The sequence below is a fragment of the Sturnira hondurensis genome, unplaced genomic scaffold, assembly GCF_014824575.4.
Source record: "Sturnira hondurensis isolate 20B ecotype Veracruz unplaced genomic scaffold, ASM1482457v3 Scaffold0008729, whole genome shotgun sequence".
NCBI classification, from domain to species: Eukaryota; Metazoa; Chordata; class Mammalia; order Chiroptera; family Phyllostomidae; genus Sturnira; species Sturnira hondurensis.
This window is the reverse complement of record NW_028081360.1, coordinates 393,858-406,667: the sequence shown is the minus strand read 5'-3', so window position 1 is coordinate 406,667 and position 12,810 is coordinate 393,858. Positions and strand designations below refer to the sequence as shown.

General features: G+C 38.6%; 1 protein-coding gene across 1 annotated transcript; it reads right to left on the bottom strand.

The window, feature by feature from the left end:
- Window positions 1-3,533: 3,533 nt before the first annotated feature.
- On the bottom strand, window positions 3,534-12,365 carry THUMPD1 (THUMP domain 1 NAT10 acetyltransferase adaptor). Its single transcript, XM_037055792.1, has 4 exons — window positions 12,062-12,365; window positions 10,366-10,543; window positions 9,170-9,418; window positions 3,534-5,651 (listed from the first exon to the last, which is right to left on the bottom strand). Exons 1-4 carry the CDS (start codon window positions 12,290-12,292, stop codon window positions 5,230-5,232), a joined length of 1,080 nt encoding a protein of 359 aa, XP_036911687.1. The 5' UTR covers window positions 12,293-12,365; the 3' UTR covers window positions 3,534-5,229.
- Window positions 12,366-12,810: the final 445 nt, after the last annotated feature.

Here is a 12,810-nt window from a genome sequence, read left to right as displayed (position 1 = left end):
TTCTAGGATTCTCTCCTTCATTTTAATCTTGGCTAATGTAATGATGATGTACCTTGGTGTGTTCCTTCTTGGGTCCAACTTCTTTGGGACTCTCTGAGCTTCCTGGATTTCCTGGAAGTCTATTTCCTTTGCCAGACTGGGGAAGTTCTCCTTTATTATTTGTTCAAATAAGTTTTCCACTCGTGGCTGTTTCTTCCCCCCTTCTGGTACCCCTATAATTCGGATGTTTGAACATTTAAAGATGTCCTGGAGGTTCCTAAGCCTCTCCTCATTTTTTTGAATTCTTGTTTCTTTACTATTTTCTGGTTAGATGTTTCATTCTTCCTTCTGGTCCATTCCATTGATTTGAGTCCGTTTCCTTTCCATCACCATTGGTTTCCTGTGCATTTCCCTTCATTTCAATTAGTTTACCCTTCATATGTTCCTCTAATTTGTGACTATAATCAACCAGTTCTGTGAGCATCCTAATGACCAGTGTTTTGAATTGTGCATCTGAGAGGCTGGCTATTTCTTGGTCGCTTAGAGTTATCAGCTCTGGGGCTTTGAGTTCTTCCTGAGCCATCTTTTGGCCTGTTCATGCCCGTTATGTATCAGGATCTGAGCCCTAGGTGTTCACCAGAGCAGGGCAACACAGTTGCTGGGTTGTGAGGCTGTATGTGGGGGCGGGGTCAAAGAGGAGCAATGGCGGTCATGTCTTCCGCCGCAGCTGCCACCGTCACCAGGGCCCTCGCATTTTGTCCCACTGCACGCGAATGTGCCACTGCCATCAGCCCTCCACCACTGGGTTCACCCGCTGGGGCCTGTGCGGTCCATCTCACTGTGTGCGAATGTGCAACCACAGTCAGTCTGCCCCGCACCCCGACTGGTGCTGGGCTGCCTGCGTGTTGGTCAGGGGATCTTTCCTTCCCGACCCTGCTCCACTGCTGGCTCCGCCCCTCTTACCGGTCCTGGTTGAAGGGTTCGTTGTTGCCGGACTTCTGTATAGTTCAATTTTCTGTTCTTTGGCTGTGTCTTTGTTTACTAAACCTTTGTTGTAGTCAAACTTGGTTGTGGGAGAAGGCACAATGTTTCCACCTATGCCTCCATCTTGGCGGAAGTCCCTAAAACATTTTATTTTTTTAAATTTTAGACAGAGGGAAGGGAGTGGGGAGAAAGAGAGAAATATCAATGTATGGTTGCCTCTCATTTACCCACTTATTGGGGACCTGGCCTGCAACCCAGGCATGTGCCGTGACTGAAAATTGAACTGGCAACTCTTTTGGTTCATAGGCTGGCACTCAATCCACTGAGCCACACCAACCAGGGCTATTATAACTAATTCCTTAAGATGGATTAAAATATTAATGATTAAATGAGAAACATATACAATTCAAAAGCCAGCAAGTAAATTTAATTAAGTACTACATTACTGTAACTCATTTTGAAGCATATTCACTATAAAATATCTGAAACTTGGATGAATTAAAAGTAATTATTCAAGAGCAATTTTTTAAAAAGAGCAATTAATAAATTTTGTATCATTACTTTTTAGTACAATATAATGACTTTTATTGATACATAACTAGGCATAGAAACATCTTTTATGATATATCTACTTATTATAATAAAAGAGATTTACTAAGAGAAAGAAAGAAAATGTACAGGACACCAATCTTTACAGAATGCTTGATTTTTTCTAAAAATATCAGGAACTATTAAAAATAAACTCAATATTTTGCCATACCAAAAAACAATACAAGTAAAAATAACATTTAGAAATCATGTTTAACCTTAGAGACATGTTTTAAAGTAGCAAGTTAAACACTCTTCCCTCCATAGAGCAAAACAAGTACGTTTACTGAACCAAAACACTGATGTGGACTTTTTAAAACTGACAAGATTTTTATTATTTATTTTTTTTTATTTAATTCTTGCTCTAGTACAGTTTTCTGTCTTATATTCCCAGCCCTGCCCCACCCCCAGTGCTCCCCACCTCCCTCCCATTTCCTCCCCCGCCTTAGTTATTGTCCATGTGTCCTTTATACTTGTTCATGTGAGTCCTTCCCCTTTTCCCCTGTGATTCTCTCCCCTCTCCCCTCTGGTCCCTGTCAGCCGATTCTGTATTTAAGTGTCTTTGGTCATATTTTGCTTGCTTGTTTGTTTTGTTGTTTAGAATCCTGTTAACGGTGATATCATATGGTATTTGTCTTTCACCACCTGGCTTATTTCACACAAGATTTTTTAAAAGAAAAACAAAAGCATTCAAGTCTAACCAGGAAACTCATCATTTATAAAATAACATGCTCAAATGTCAGTGAAAATAAACAGCTGGTTTACGGGAAAACAAATCTTTCACTGAATAACTTCAGATTCCAACAGAATACAGCATTTGACAGCTGGGGAAGCACAGCTCTTGTCACACTCAGGTTTTATGGAATACAAATGAATATAAAAAGGGGTTAAAACAAACTACTACACCAAAGTAGCAGCTTTCTCACAGTTAAAGGAACCCAGTTCTGCAGAGCTGTTATATGTGTATTAAATCCATTTTACTTCCAGAGACCCAGAGTTTTGTGCTATTGAAATAAAAGTAATCTTCAACTTGGAGCAAGTTTGTAAGGCATCTAAATCCTATGTGTTCCCCCAAATCCTTCTGTGTTTCCCAAAATGGTTCTTAGAATGCTCTTATTGCCCTTCCAAGATGACTTTAACCTATTCAGAGTTAACATTCTAAGTACAAGGTCTGTACAGAAAAAGTACAGCCATTATTATGAGTATGGTTTGCATGACATCGCTGTAACCTAACAGCCAAGGACAGTGAAATGGAATGCACATGCTGAACAATGACAACTTCGCTGTACTAGTCAGGGGGACAGTAGATACCACTGAGTGAGCATGTGTTCTGTGTGGCTATCACATTCAAAATGATCAAGCAAATAGAGCAACGAATCTGCATCAAATTTTGCATTAAGCTTGAATGTTCTTCCACAGAAACTATTCAGATATATCAGAAAACCACAGCTATGGGCAACTGGTGATTCACAGCTTCATCATGACAATGTGCCCACTCATGCATCACGTCTCATGTAGTGTACTTTAGCAAAACATCAAATCACCCAGGTGACTGTGCTCCCCTACAGCATCACCCAGTCATACACAAGTGGTAAGAAAAGAAGGAAAATGCTATTTAATTTGGTATTGCAATTCTTCAAGAAGAGTTTTAATGACTTGAGACTTGTTACTTTCTTCATTCTCAGGCTATGAAAACATTTCAAGAGTTCTTTTGGCAAGGTGATTGTTCCAGACTTCATTTCTTTTTAATCTAGGAATCCTGTCACTTCTAAGAAAAAAACATTTTCTCCAGGACCCTGCAGAAACTTGTTCATTTATTCATGTAATGAGAAATGTCTGCTAAGTAGACTAGTATTTACAGACATTCTTCATCTTCATAGCATTCAGCAAAATCTGGCCCAGTATTTTCTTGTAAGTACTCTGGTAATTCACCTTTCAACTCAAGCATCCCCCTCTAATAAGCCACTGGGGTCTGTATGTAAAAGAATTATATGTTGTTTGTTCACGTTTTATTTTTTGGATTTTAAAAAAAAATATATTGAATAAATGGGTCTGTAACAGAGCTAACCATTTTTATAGCATTATCCAACACTTTCATTTCATCCAGTTTTTTTATATCAGCACCTCTCTGTGAAGAAAGCAGTGTGCTATAACATCAACATTAGGATTATCTTTTAAAATGAAGCGAAAATTGTCCTGAAGCCAACCACTGATGGTCCACTAAGAGTACAGATGACAGACCTTTAGTTTTCAGATATAAAGACCCATTAAATGTATACTGGTCTTTGTTTTAGAAGTTCCTAGTAGCTGAAAAATTTTCTTGAATGTCATCATCATCTACAAATCTTGCAAATACTACACCATTTCAAATATTCATGCTATATAAATGTCTAACCACTATGCTGTATGCCTAAAACTAACATAATATTGAATATCAACTGTAATTGAAAAGTTAAAAAATAAATAAAGCAATAAATATTCATGAAATCTGTTGACTCTCAACCCAGATAGAGAAGCTGCTTCTTTGCAGTTAATGACAAAAAAGAAAACTTTTTAGCATCATATGACATAGTCAATTTCTTAAATTCGAGTAAAATATTCTCAATTTTTTAACTTCTTGCCCTAGCATTCAATGTTGGTATTGTCAGATTCTTCCCAACTATGAGAAATTTTATTTTGTGGAGTAAGTTCTGCTACTAAATATTTTGCTCTCTGAAACTTTTTACCAAATGTAATTTAACAAAACTTTACTGTTTTGATATTCCAGGAAGCATTTAAAGTAATCAACATCTTTACTTATTGAATGGCTATGAGTTTTAGATACAACTGCTGGACCAAATGCTACGTTTACAAGTTGCATTCCACAGACAATATACAATAGAATAGGATAGCTTGGATTATAAATCCATATAACCATTGAGAAGTAGCTTTCATTGTAAAGTAAGAATCTCTCTCTGTCCCTTGTTGTAGCAATATCCTCAAGTAACTCAGAAGACTGTAATTCTTTATCACTACCCATATCAGAAATGTGTGTATTCTATGCCTAGCATGGTCCTCCTCTATGCCACACCTGCCTTCAAAAACTGTAGCACAGGACCATCAGATTTGTTTGCAACAAATGTTAATAAAATATAACAAAGGGCATAACAGCTAAATAAGAAACCACAAAAAATATAAAAATGTCACAAAACAATTCACTTCTAGCCTACCTGACCCACATTTTTCCAAAGTTTACAGCAAAATGACAGGAGACAACTGAGTTGCGACACACAAAAATTCCTTCCTTACAATGAAAATTTCCTCAAAGTTTGTATTTTACAGAGCTGGTTTATTCCCATTAGTGAGCTGGCAGTGCAGGGGAGGGGAGGTAATCATGAGGGAGAGGCCAATGTCATCCTCCTACTACACTCCCCTATGTATGAGTGTTCCCCACTTATCCAGCTTCCCATGGCTCACCCAAATGCACATGGGCTAAGTGTACACTGCCAGACAGGGCTGAAACAACTTAAGAAAACTGTCAATAGGGCTGCTCGGTCACTGTTCAGCACTGTGAACACAGTGTTATGTAGCACTAGAAGTTCAAAACCAAAATTTTCAGTAACAATTTTATAAGGAACCTCACCAACAGTTCACAGAATCTCAGTTGAAAAACTCATCTTCAACACCAATTTTTTTTCCCTATGAGAGGTCATTTTCACTTGACTCAGATGCTTCTGTGACTTGACTTGCAAGTTCAGGTTTAGCTCCTCCCTCATTTGCCACTGATACCTCAGATACTGGCTTTGTCTGCCCCAGTTCCTCATTACTGTTTGGTACCATCTTCTGGTTATTTTTTTCTTCTGCTGGGTCATTTTGATTTGATCTGCCACCAGTTTCCAATTTAGCTTCTTTTCCATTTCCTGTTTGCACAGTCTGCTTGGAGTTAAGTTGCGGCCGGTCTTTAGTACTCTTCACCACCTCCTGGAGATTGTACTTTCTAAACAACAGGTAATCTTTCACAACACTCAGGCAACAGACAGCTTTAATGATTTCTACTACCACTGTGTACTGTGGATTGGTAAGATCCACTTTGTTTTCTGAATTGAGACTTCCGACTATTCCTGTAACAAAAAGAACAGGAAAACACCTAGGCTGAGAAGGATATCTTGAAGCTTGGTGGATACAAAACAATCTTTCATCTCTTTTGGTCTGGGACTTGTTAAACCAAAACAAATACAAGTCTATTCTTCTAAACAGACCTCAGTCAAACACCCTGAACTCTCTCAAAAAATAAATAAAATGAAATCCTAAGACATTTAATAGCAGTACTTTCTTTCAAACAAAAATTTAATCTTGATTTGGAAAACAATATCTAACTGCCAAAAAAAGTAGTTAGTAGTATCTAACTACTCTCATATCCAACATACTAAAACCAGTTAGGTTGGACAATATTTTAAAAACTCAAATATATTTGCTCTAACTCAAAAATGTATGACTTACACCTTTAAAAAACAAATTTTAAAAAATTTTATTTTAGTACAGTGCAGAGAGAAAGGGGGGGTAGAGACAGAAGAAGGTAAAGGGAGGGATAAATGGTGATGGAGGGAGACTTGACTTGAGGTGGTGTACACACAATACAATATTCAGATGATGTATTACAGAACTGTACACCTGAAATCAATATAATTTTATTAACCAATGTCACCCCAATAAATTAAATTAAAAAACAAATCACTCTATCACAATGAAAAAAACACAATTATACTTAAAAATAAAGTAAAAAGAAAAATTCTATTTCATTTTTCAATTACAGTTTACATGCAATATTATTCCTTATTAGTTTTAGGTGTACAGCATAGTAGTTAGATAATCACTTACTTTACAGAGTGGTCCCCTCTAATATTTCAAGTATTCACCTGATTCCATTCAGTTATTACAGTATTATTGACTACATTCCTTGTGTGGTACTTTACATCCCTGTGACTGTTCACTACCAATTTGTACTTCTTAATGCCTTTACCTTTTTACCCAGTTCTCGAAATCCCCTCCCCTCTATCGAAACCATCAATATGTTCTCTGTACCTATGAGTCTGTTTAGATTTTGTTTTGTTCTTTAGATTACACATATAAGTTAAATTGTCTTTCTCTTGTCTGACTTACTTCACCTACCATAATGCGCCCTAGATCCATCCATGCTGTCTGTCACAAAAGGTAACATTTCATTCCTTTTTATGGCCAGTACTCCACTGGTATATAAACACCACAGCTAGTTTATATACTTGTCTACTGATGGGCATTTGGGTTACCTCCATATCTGAGCTATGTAAAAATGCTACTATGAACATGGTGATACATGTATTCTTTTGAATTAATGTTTTAGGTTTCTCTGGATATATTCCCAGAAGTGGAATTGCTGGGTCATGAGGAATTCTTTATATCAGTAAATGCAGAAAAAGCACATGACAAAATCCAGCACCCATTTATAGTAAAAATTCTCAGCAAAGTGGGAATAGAGGGAACATACCACAACATAATAAAGGCCATATACAAAAAACCCACAACCAACATCACACTCAGTGGAGAAAAACTAAGTGTTTCCTTTAAGATCAGGAACAAGATAGGATGTCAGCTTTTTCCACTCTTATTCAACATAGTATTAGAAGTCCTACCTTCAGCAATCAGATAAGAAGAAACAAAAGGCATCCAAATTGGGAAGGAAGAATTAAAACTGTTCTTAAATGCAGATACTATATATAGAGAACCCTCAAGATTCCACCAAAAAAACTATTAGAACTGATAAATAAATTCAGTAAAGTAGCTGGATACTAAATAAACATCCAGAAATCAGTTGTATTTTTATATACCAATAAAGAACTATCCAGAAAGGGACACTAAGAAAACACTACCTTTTACAATTGCATTAAAAACAACACACAGGAATAAATTAAACCAAGGAGGTAAAAGATATGTACTCAGAAAAATTATAAGAATTGAAGAAAGAAATCAAAGAAGAGACTAATAAATGAAACACACACCATGCTTGTGGATAGAAAAAATTAGTATCATTAAAATGTCCATACTACCTAAAGCAATCTGTAAAGTCAACACAATTCCTATCAAAATACCAATGACGTATTTCACAGAACCAGAACAAATGATCCAAAAATTTGAATGGAAATACAAAAGTCCCCAAATAGCAACATAAATATTGAAAAATAAGGACAAAGTGGGAGGTATCACACTACCTGATATCAAACTACACTATTAGTACAAGGCCAAAGTAATCAAAACATGGTGCTAGCATAAAAACAGACATATAGATCAATGGAACCAAACAGAGAGTCCACAAATGAACCCACACCTATAAGATCAAATTAGCCTATGATAAAGAAAGCAAGAACATATAATCGAACAAAGACAGTCTATTCAATAGATGGTGCTGCGAAAACTGAACAAGACACATACAAAAAAGTTAAACCAGACCACCTTCTTACACCATATACAAGAATAAAGTCAAAATGGGTTAAAGACTTAAATTTAAGATTTGAAACCACAAAACTACTAGAAGAAAACATAGGCAGTAAAATCTTGGACATTTCCCTTAGCACCATTTTTTCTGGTATATCTTCTCAGGCAAGGGAAACAAAAGAAAAAATATACAAATAGGACTGCAGTAAACTAAAAAGACTTTTGTACAGTAAAAGAAGCCATCAACAAAATTAAGAGGCAACTTACTGAATGGCAAAACATTTGCCAATGACACATATGATAAAGAGTTAGCATCCAAAATTTATGAGGAACTCAAGACAACTAAACACCAAAAAAAGGAACATTCCAATTAAAAAGTGAACAGAGGACCTGAATAGACATTTCTTCAAAGAGGACATACAGATGGCCAACAGCCACATGAAAAGATGCTCAATGTCACTAACCATCAGAGAAATGCAAAGTCACAGCCACAATGAGATACCACCTCACACCTGTCAGAATGCCTATCATCAATAAATGAACAAACACCTGGCTAGTGTGGCTCTGTGGAATGATTAGCCAGCCTGTGAACCAAATGGTCAACAGTTTGATTCCCAATCAGGGTACATGCCTGGGTTGTGGGCCACGTCCCCAGTAGGGGACATGTAAGAGGCAACTATACATTGATGTTTCTCTCTCTCTTTTCCCCCTCCCACCCCTCTAAAAATAAATAAATGAAATCTTTAATTAATTAATTAATTAACTAACTAACAACAAGTGCTGGTGAGAACATGGACAAAAAGTAACCCTAGTGCACTCTTGGTAGGAATGCAGACTGGTGTAATCTCTTTGGAAAAGTGTGGAAGTTTCTTTTAAAAAATTCTTTTTTAAAAAATATATTTTGTAGATTTTTATTTATTTCTCTTTAGAGGGGGAGGGAAGGAGAGAAGGAGAGAAACATCAATGTATGGTTGCCTCTCGTGAGTCCCCCACTGGGAACTGGTCTGCAACCCAGGCATGTGCCCTGACGGGGAATTGAACCGCGATCGTGTGGTTTGCAGGCCTGCGCTCAATCCACTGAGCTACACCAGCCAGGGCTTAAAAAAATTCTTAAAAAGAAGAACAAGTATTTATTACTGATACCAACGCAAAATTATTAAGAGAAACATACCTGCCAATTCTTTGATAACTTCTTCTCTATTCACATGACTGTTATTTCGAGCTTTGTATACAATCTGAAATGTCCCTTTATTTGGAGCTTTAAACCAGGGTTCCAAAAAAGTTTCTGCATATTTTTTCATATCTTCTAAGAAAGCCTTACATGTGCCTGAGATGGGTAACATTCGCAGAATAGCCCGAGTCTTCTTCTTCTTGGTTGTGTACATATCCTGGAGAATATGATGCACTAATTTCTCAGGTTCTAAAAAAAAAAAAAAAAGAAACAGGACAAACAAGTTGAGACTATAAATTCTCAGACATTTTAAAGACTCTCCAAACTCTCTAAAATGAATTTTCATTGGCAGTGTCCTAAGTTGATAATAGAGTAGAAGAAATTATCATAATAAAATTTAAATAAGTCTAACCAACCATATTTTCCAATTAATATTTCTCAGTGCCTAATATATATTAATACTCTATCTAATATTTTAACTCTTCAGCTTATTACTCCTTTCACTAAAAAAACAACTGTTCATGAAGACAGTGGAGTCACATTTTTGTGATGTCCAATTTAGCCAATGACAAAACCATACTGTTGTTTTCCTTTAAAAACGGCGACTAACAAAAGTATGTATTTTTTAATAAAAACAAAAAAGAATCTGCAAGTTACTTATTTAAGTCTGTACAGAAATCTAGATTTCAGTCTTTGGACGAACCCCAAATCATGGAGTACACAAGGTCATTGTGTAGTCTTTATGCCACATCCTGATAACATGCAGTTTTGGGGGCTGCTCAGTGCTTCCAATACTTTTAAATTAGTTAACTGCATTTAAATCTAGAAACTTCTCCAGATTTCCAACTTCTTTTGTGAAATCAGAAGATTCAGCCCTAGCAGGACATTCCCTAAAGTCTGAAGCTATTCCAAACTGGCTGGAGCTGACCAGCAGCTTCTCCTTTTAGACAGAAGTTGTCTTACCTGAAGTTGTATATAAACAAAGTAGCAAAACCAAGTTTTCACTCATAAATCCTTGCTATCACCCCATTCTACCTCTCTGTATGCCTACTGATAAGACAGTGTAGAGAGGATGCAATCAAATAATTAACTGAACCATAACCATGAAGCCATTTTGTTAGGTAGTGTTCTTTGTGATAGGGAGATGTCCAGATATTACAGGATCAATAATGTTAAAGTGTATTAGTCAGACACACCTATCCCAAGTGTCCTGATGAAGACTACATTATTGGCTCCACTCTCCACTGACTGGAATCTTCTTAGCCTCATCTCTGTAGATGCCTTAATGTCACCAACTTCTTTCTTCAAGGCAGCCTCCATATCATCATGATCTCTGCGTTCACTTCCAGAGGGCTGCTGATCCTTGTCTATAAACTGTTTACATAAAACTAATGAACAAAAACACCGTAACAGCTCATATGAAAAGCTACAATTAACTACTAATGTGAAACCCCCAGTGGAAAATAGCTCAATATTGACAACAAACTTTTTATTAAGACACTGAGACTTCACTCCCTCCAAAATGAGGATGAAGGAGGGTGTTCTCTCAGAGTGTGTGGAGTGTATAATTTCAAAATGTTTTCAAAGGCACTCTGACAGTCTGGGACAGAGAGAAATGTGTTCACCAGATAAATCATTCCAGAGTGGACCTCAGTCCCATCACTACATACCTTTGTGCTTAATGACATTCCCATTTTGAACAGATTAGACCAATAATTATTGAATTAAAAATCCTTACTCCTGTTCCACTGAGGAACAGGGAACAGAACTAGTTCAAGAACTTCTTCAAAAATACCACTGTAGACAGGACAAGCACTTGCTGCCCAGTTCTCCACCCCATCTCATCTCCCACCCCAAGCACTAGAAACTGTACACATTTTTGGAGGCTTTATTATACACGAGGATGTATTTCATGTATATAAGCAACTTTCTAGTTAACCTTAGAAAGTACTGTCCTGCCCTGGCTGATGTGGCTCTGTGGACTGAGGGCTGGCCTGGGAGCCAAAAGTCACCAGTTAGATTCCCAGGCAGGGCACATGCCTGGGTGTGGGCTAGGCCTCCAGTAGGGGGGAAATGACAAGCAACCACACGTTGACGTTTCCATCACTCTCTTTCTCCTTCCTTAAACTTCTCTATAAAAAATACAATCTTAAAGAAAAAAAGTACTATCATTATTTTCTTTTTTTTTATCTAGCTTAGCAAAAGCAAATAACGTGTCCCAACCACAGAGCCAGTAAACGGTAGTAAGTAAATTCCAATTTCTTCTGCACTAACCCTCCTTCTTGGGGTGTCATACACGTGCTGGTCCAGATCCCAAACCAAGAACACAAAGATTTGCAGACTGCGATGGGGCCATGTGACTTGACGTGGTACAAAAATTTTTACTTTAAAAATGTATTTTTACTATTTCGGAGATACTTCTTAAGACAAACACATTATTACGGCCACCGCGTTCAGATACTGGTACAATACGGCAAAAAAAGGTGAGGACCAATGATGTTTACTTCTTGTGAAACTAGACCATCTACTTAATCTACTCTACCCTCGTGTCCTCCTGAATCTTACTCCGAAGTCTGCTGTAGTAAGTAAACGTTTCTGAAAAAGCTTCAGAAACAAAATGCCTGGACCGCACGAAGTAACCTATAAATAGAAAACACCACGATTAACAATCGGAAAAAGAAGTGCAAGGTGTAAGCATTCTCAGCCCAAGCCTAGGCGTGGGTGTGCCACCTGACGACGCGAGGGCGGGGCCGTGGCGCGCAGGGGTGGGCACGTAAGCGAGGCCACACCCTCCTCCCACAAGCGACAACTCGCGCCTGGGTCTAAAGGCCGGTGGCCTTCCCTCCTCCTTCAAAAGCCTGCCGGCTGGCCTCCCGGCCCCAGGGCCGGTACCTTTTCTGGCCCATACAAGTCGTCCCCGTATTCGTTGAGCAGAATGTAGGCTTCCTCTATGCACTTGCGCTCCTTCATGTTGCAGGTGATGAGAATGCCCTTCAGCCCGGGTTCCAACTGCCGGGATCCGCCGCCGTCGCAGCGCCGAAAACGCTTGGCCTGCAAGTACTGAGCCTTGCCCTTGCGCTTCCCACCGCCAGAATGGGGGTGCTGCTGGTCGGGGCTCGCCATTGTGCGTGGCAGCTGAGCAGAGAAAGAAACGTGCTTCACGGATATCGGCGCCCCGACTCCAGCGGGCGCAGGCTGGTAACGTCACGGGTGCGCGAAGGTCTGCCCTAGTCCGGTCTCCAAGCTTTATTCCGGGCTTCGCCGGGTCCTAAAGCCCCTCTTTCTCATTCTTGACAGTTAGCGCAAGGCCTGCCCCTACCCCGTCCTTGCGGGGATTAACAGACACTTCTCACCACTGGAAGGAGTGGTTTCCCTGAAGAAGTGGTCTGCGGAAGGAACCAGCCAGTAAACTTAGATGCTGATGCTTAGTTGGATTTAGACCGTGCTTGCGAAGAACCGTTTCACTTACTCATAATTATTGATTTACTAAATTAATATTTATTAAGCACCTATGTGCTAGTAATTGCCCTATACTGAGGTTGAGACTGTTAGCAAAGCAAGACACACTTCATACTCCCATACCTCTTAGAGGTCAATGTTTCTTAGAAGTCAGTGGAGCCTTCCAAACCATCCTAGAAGTT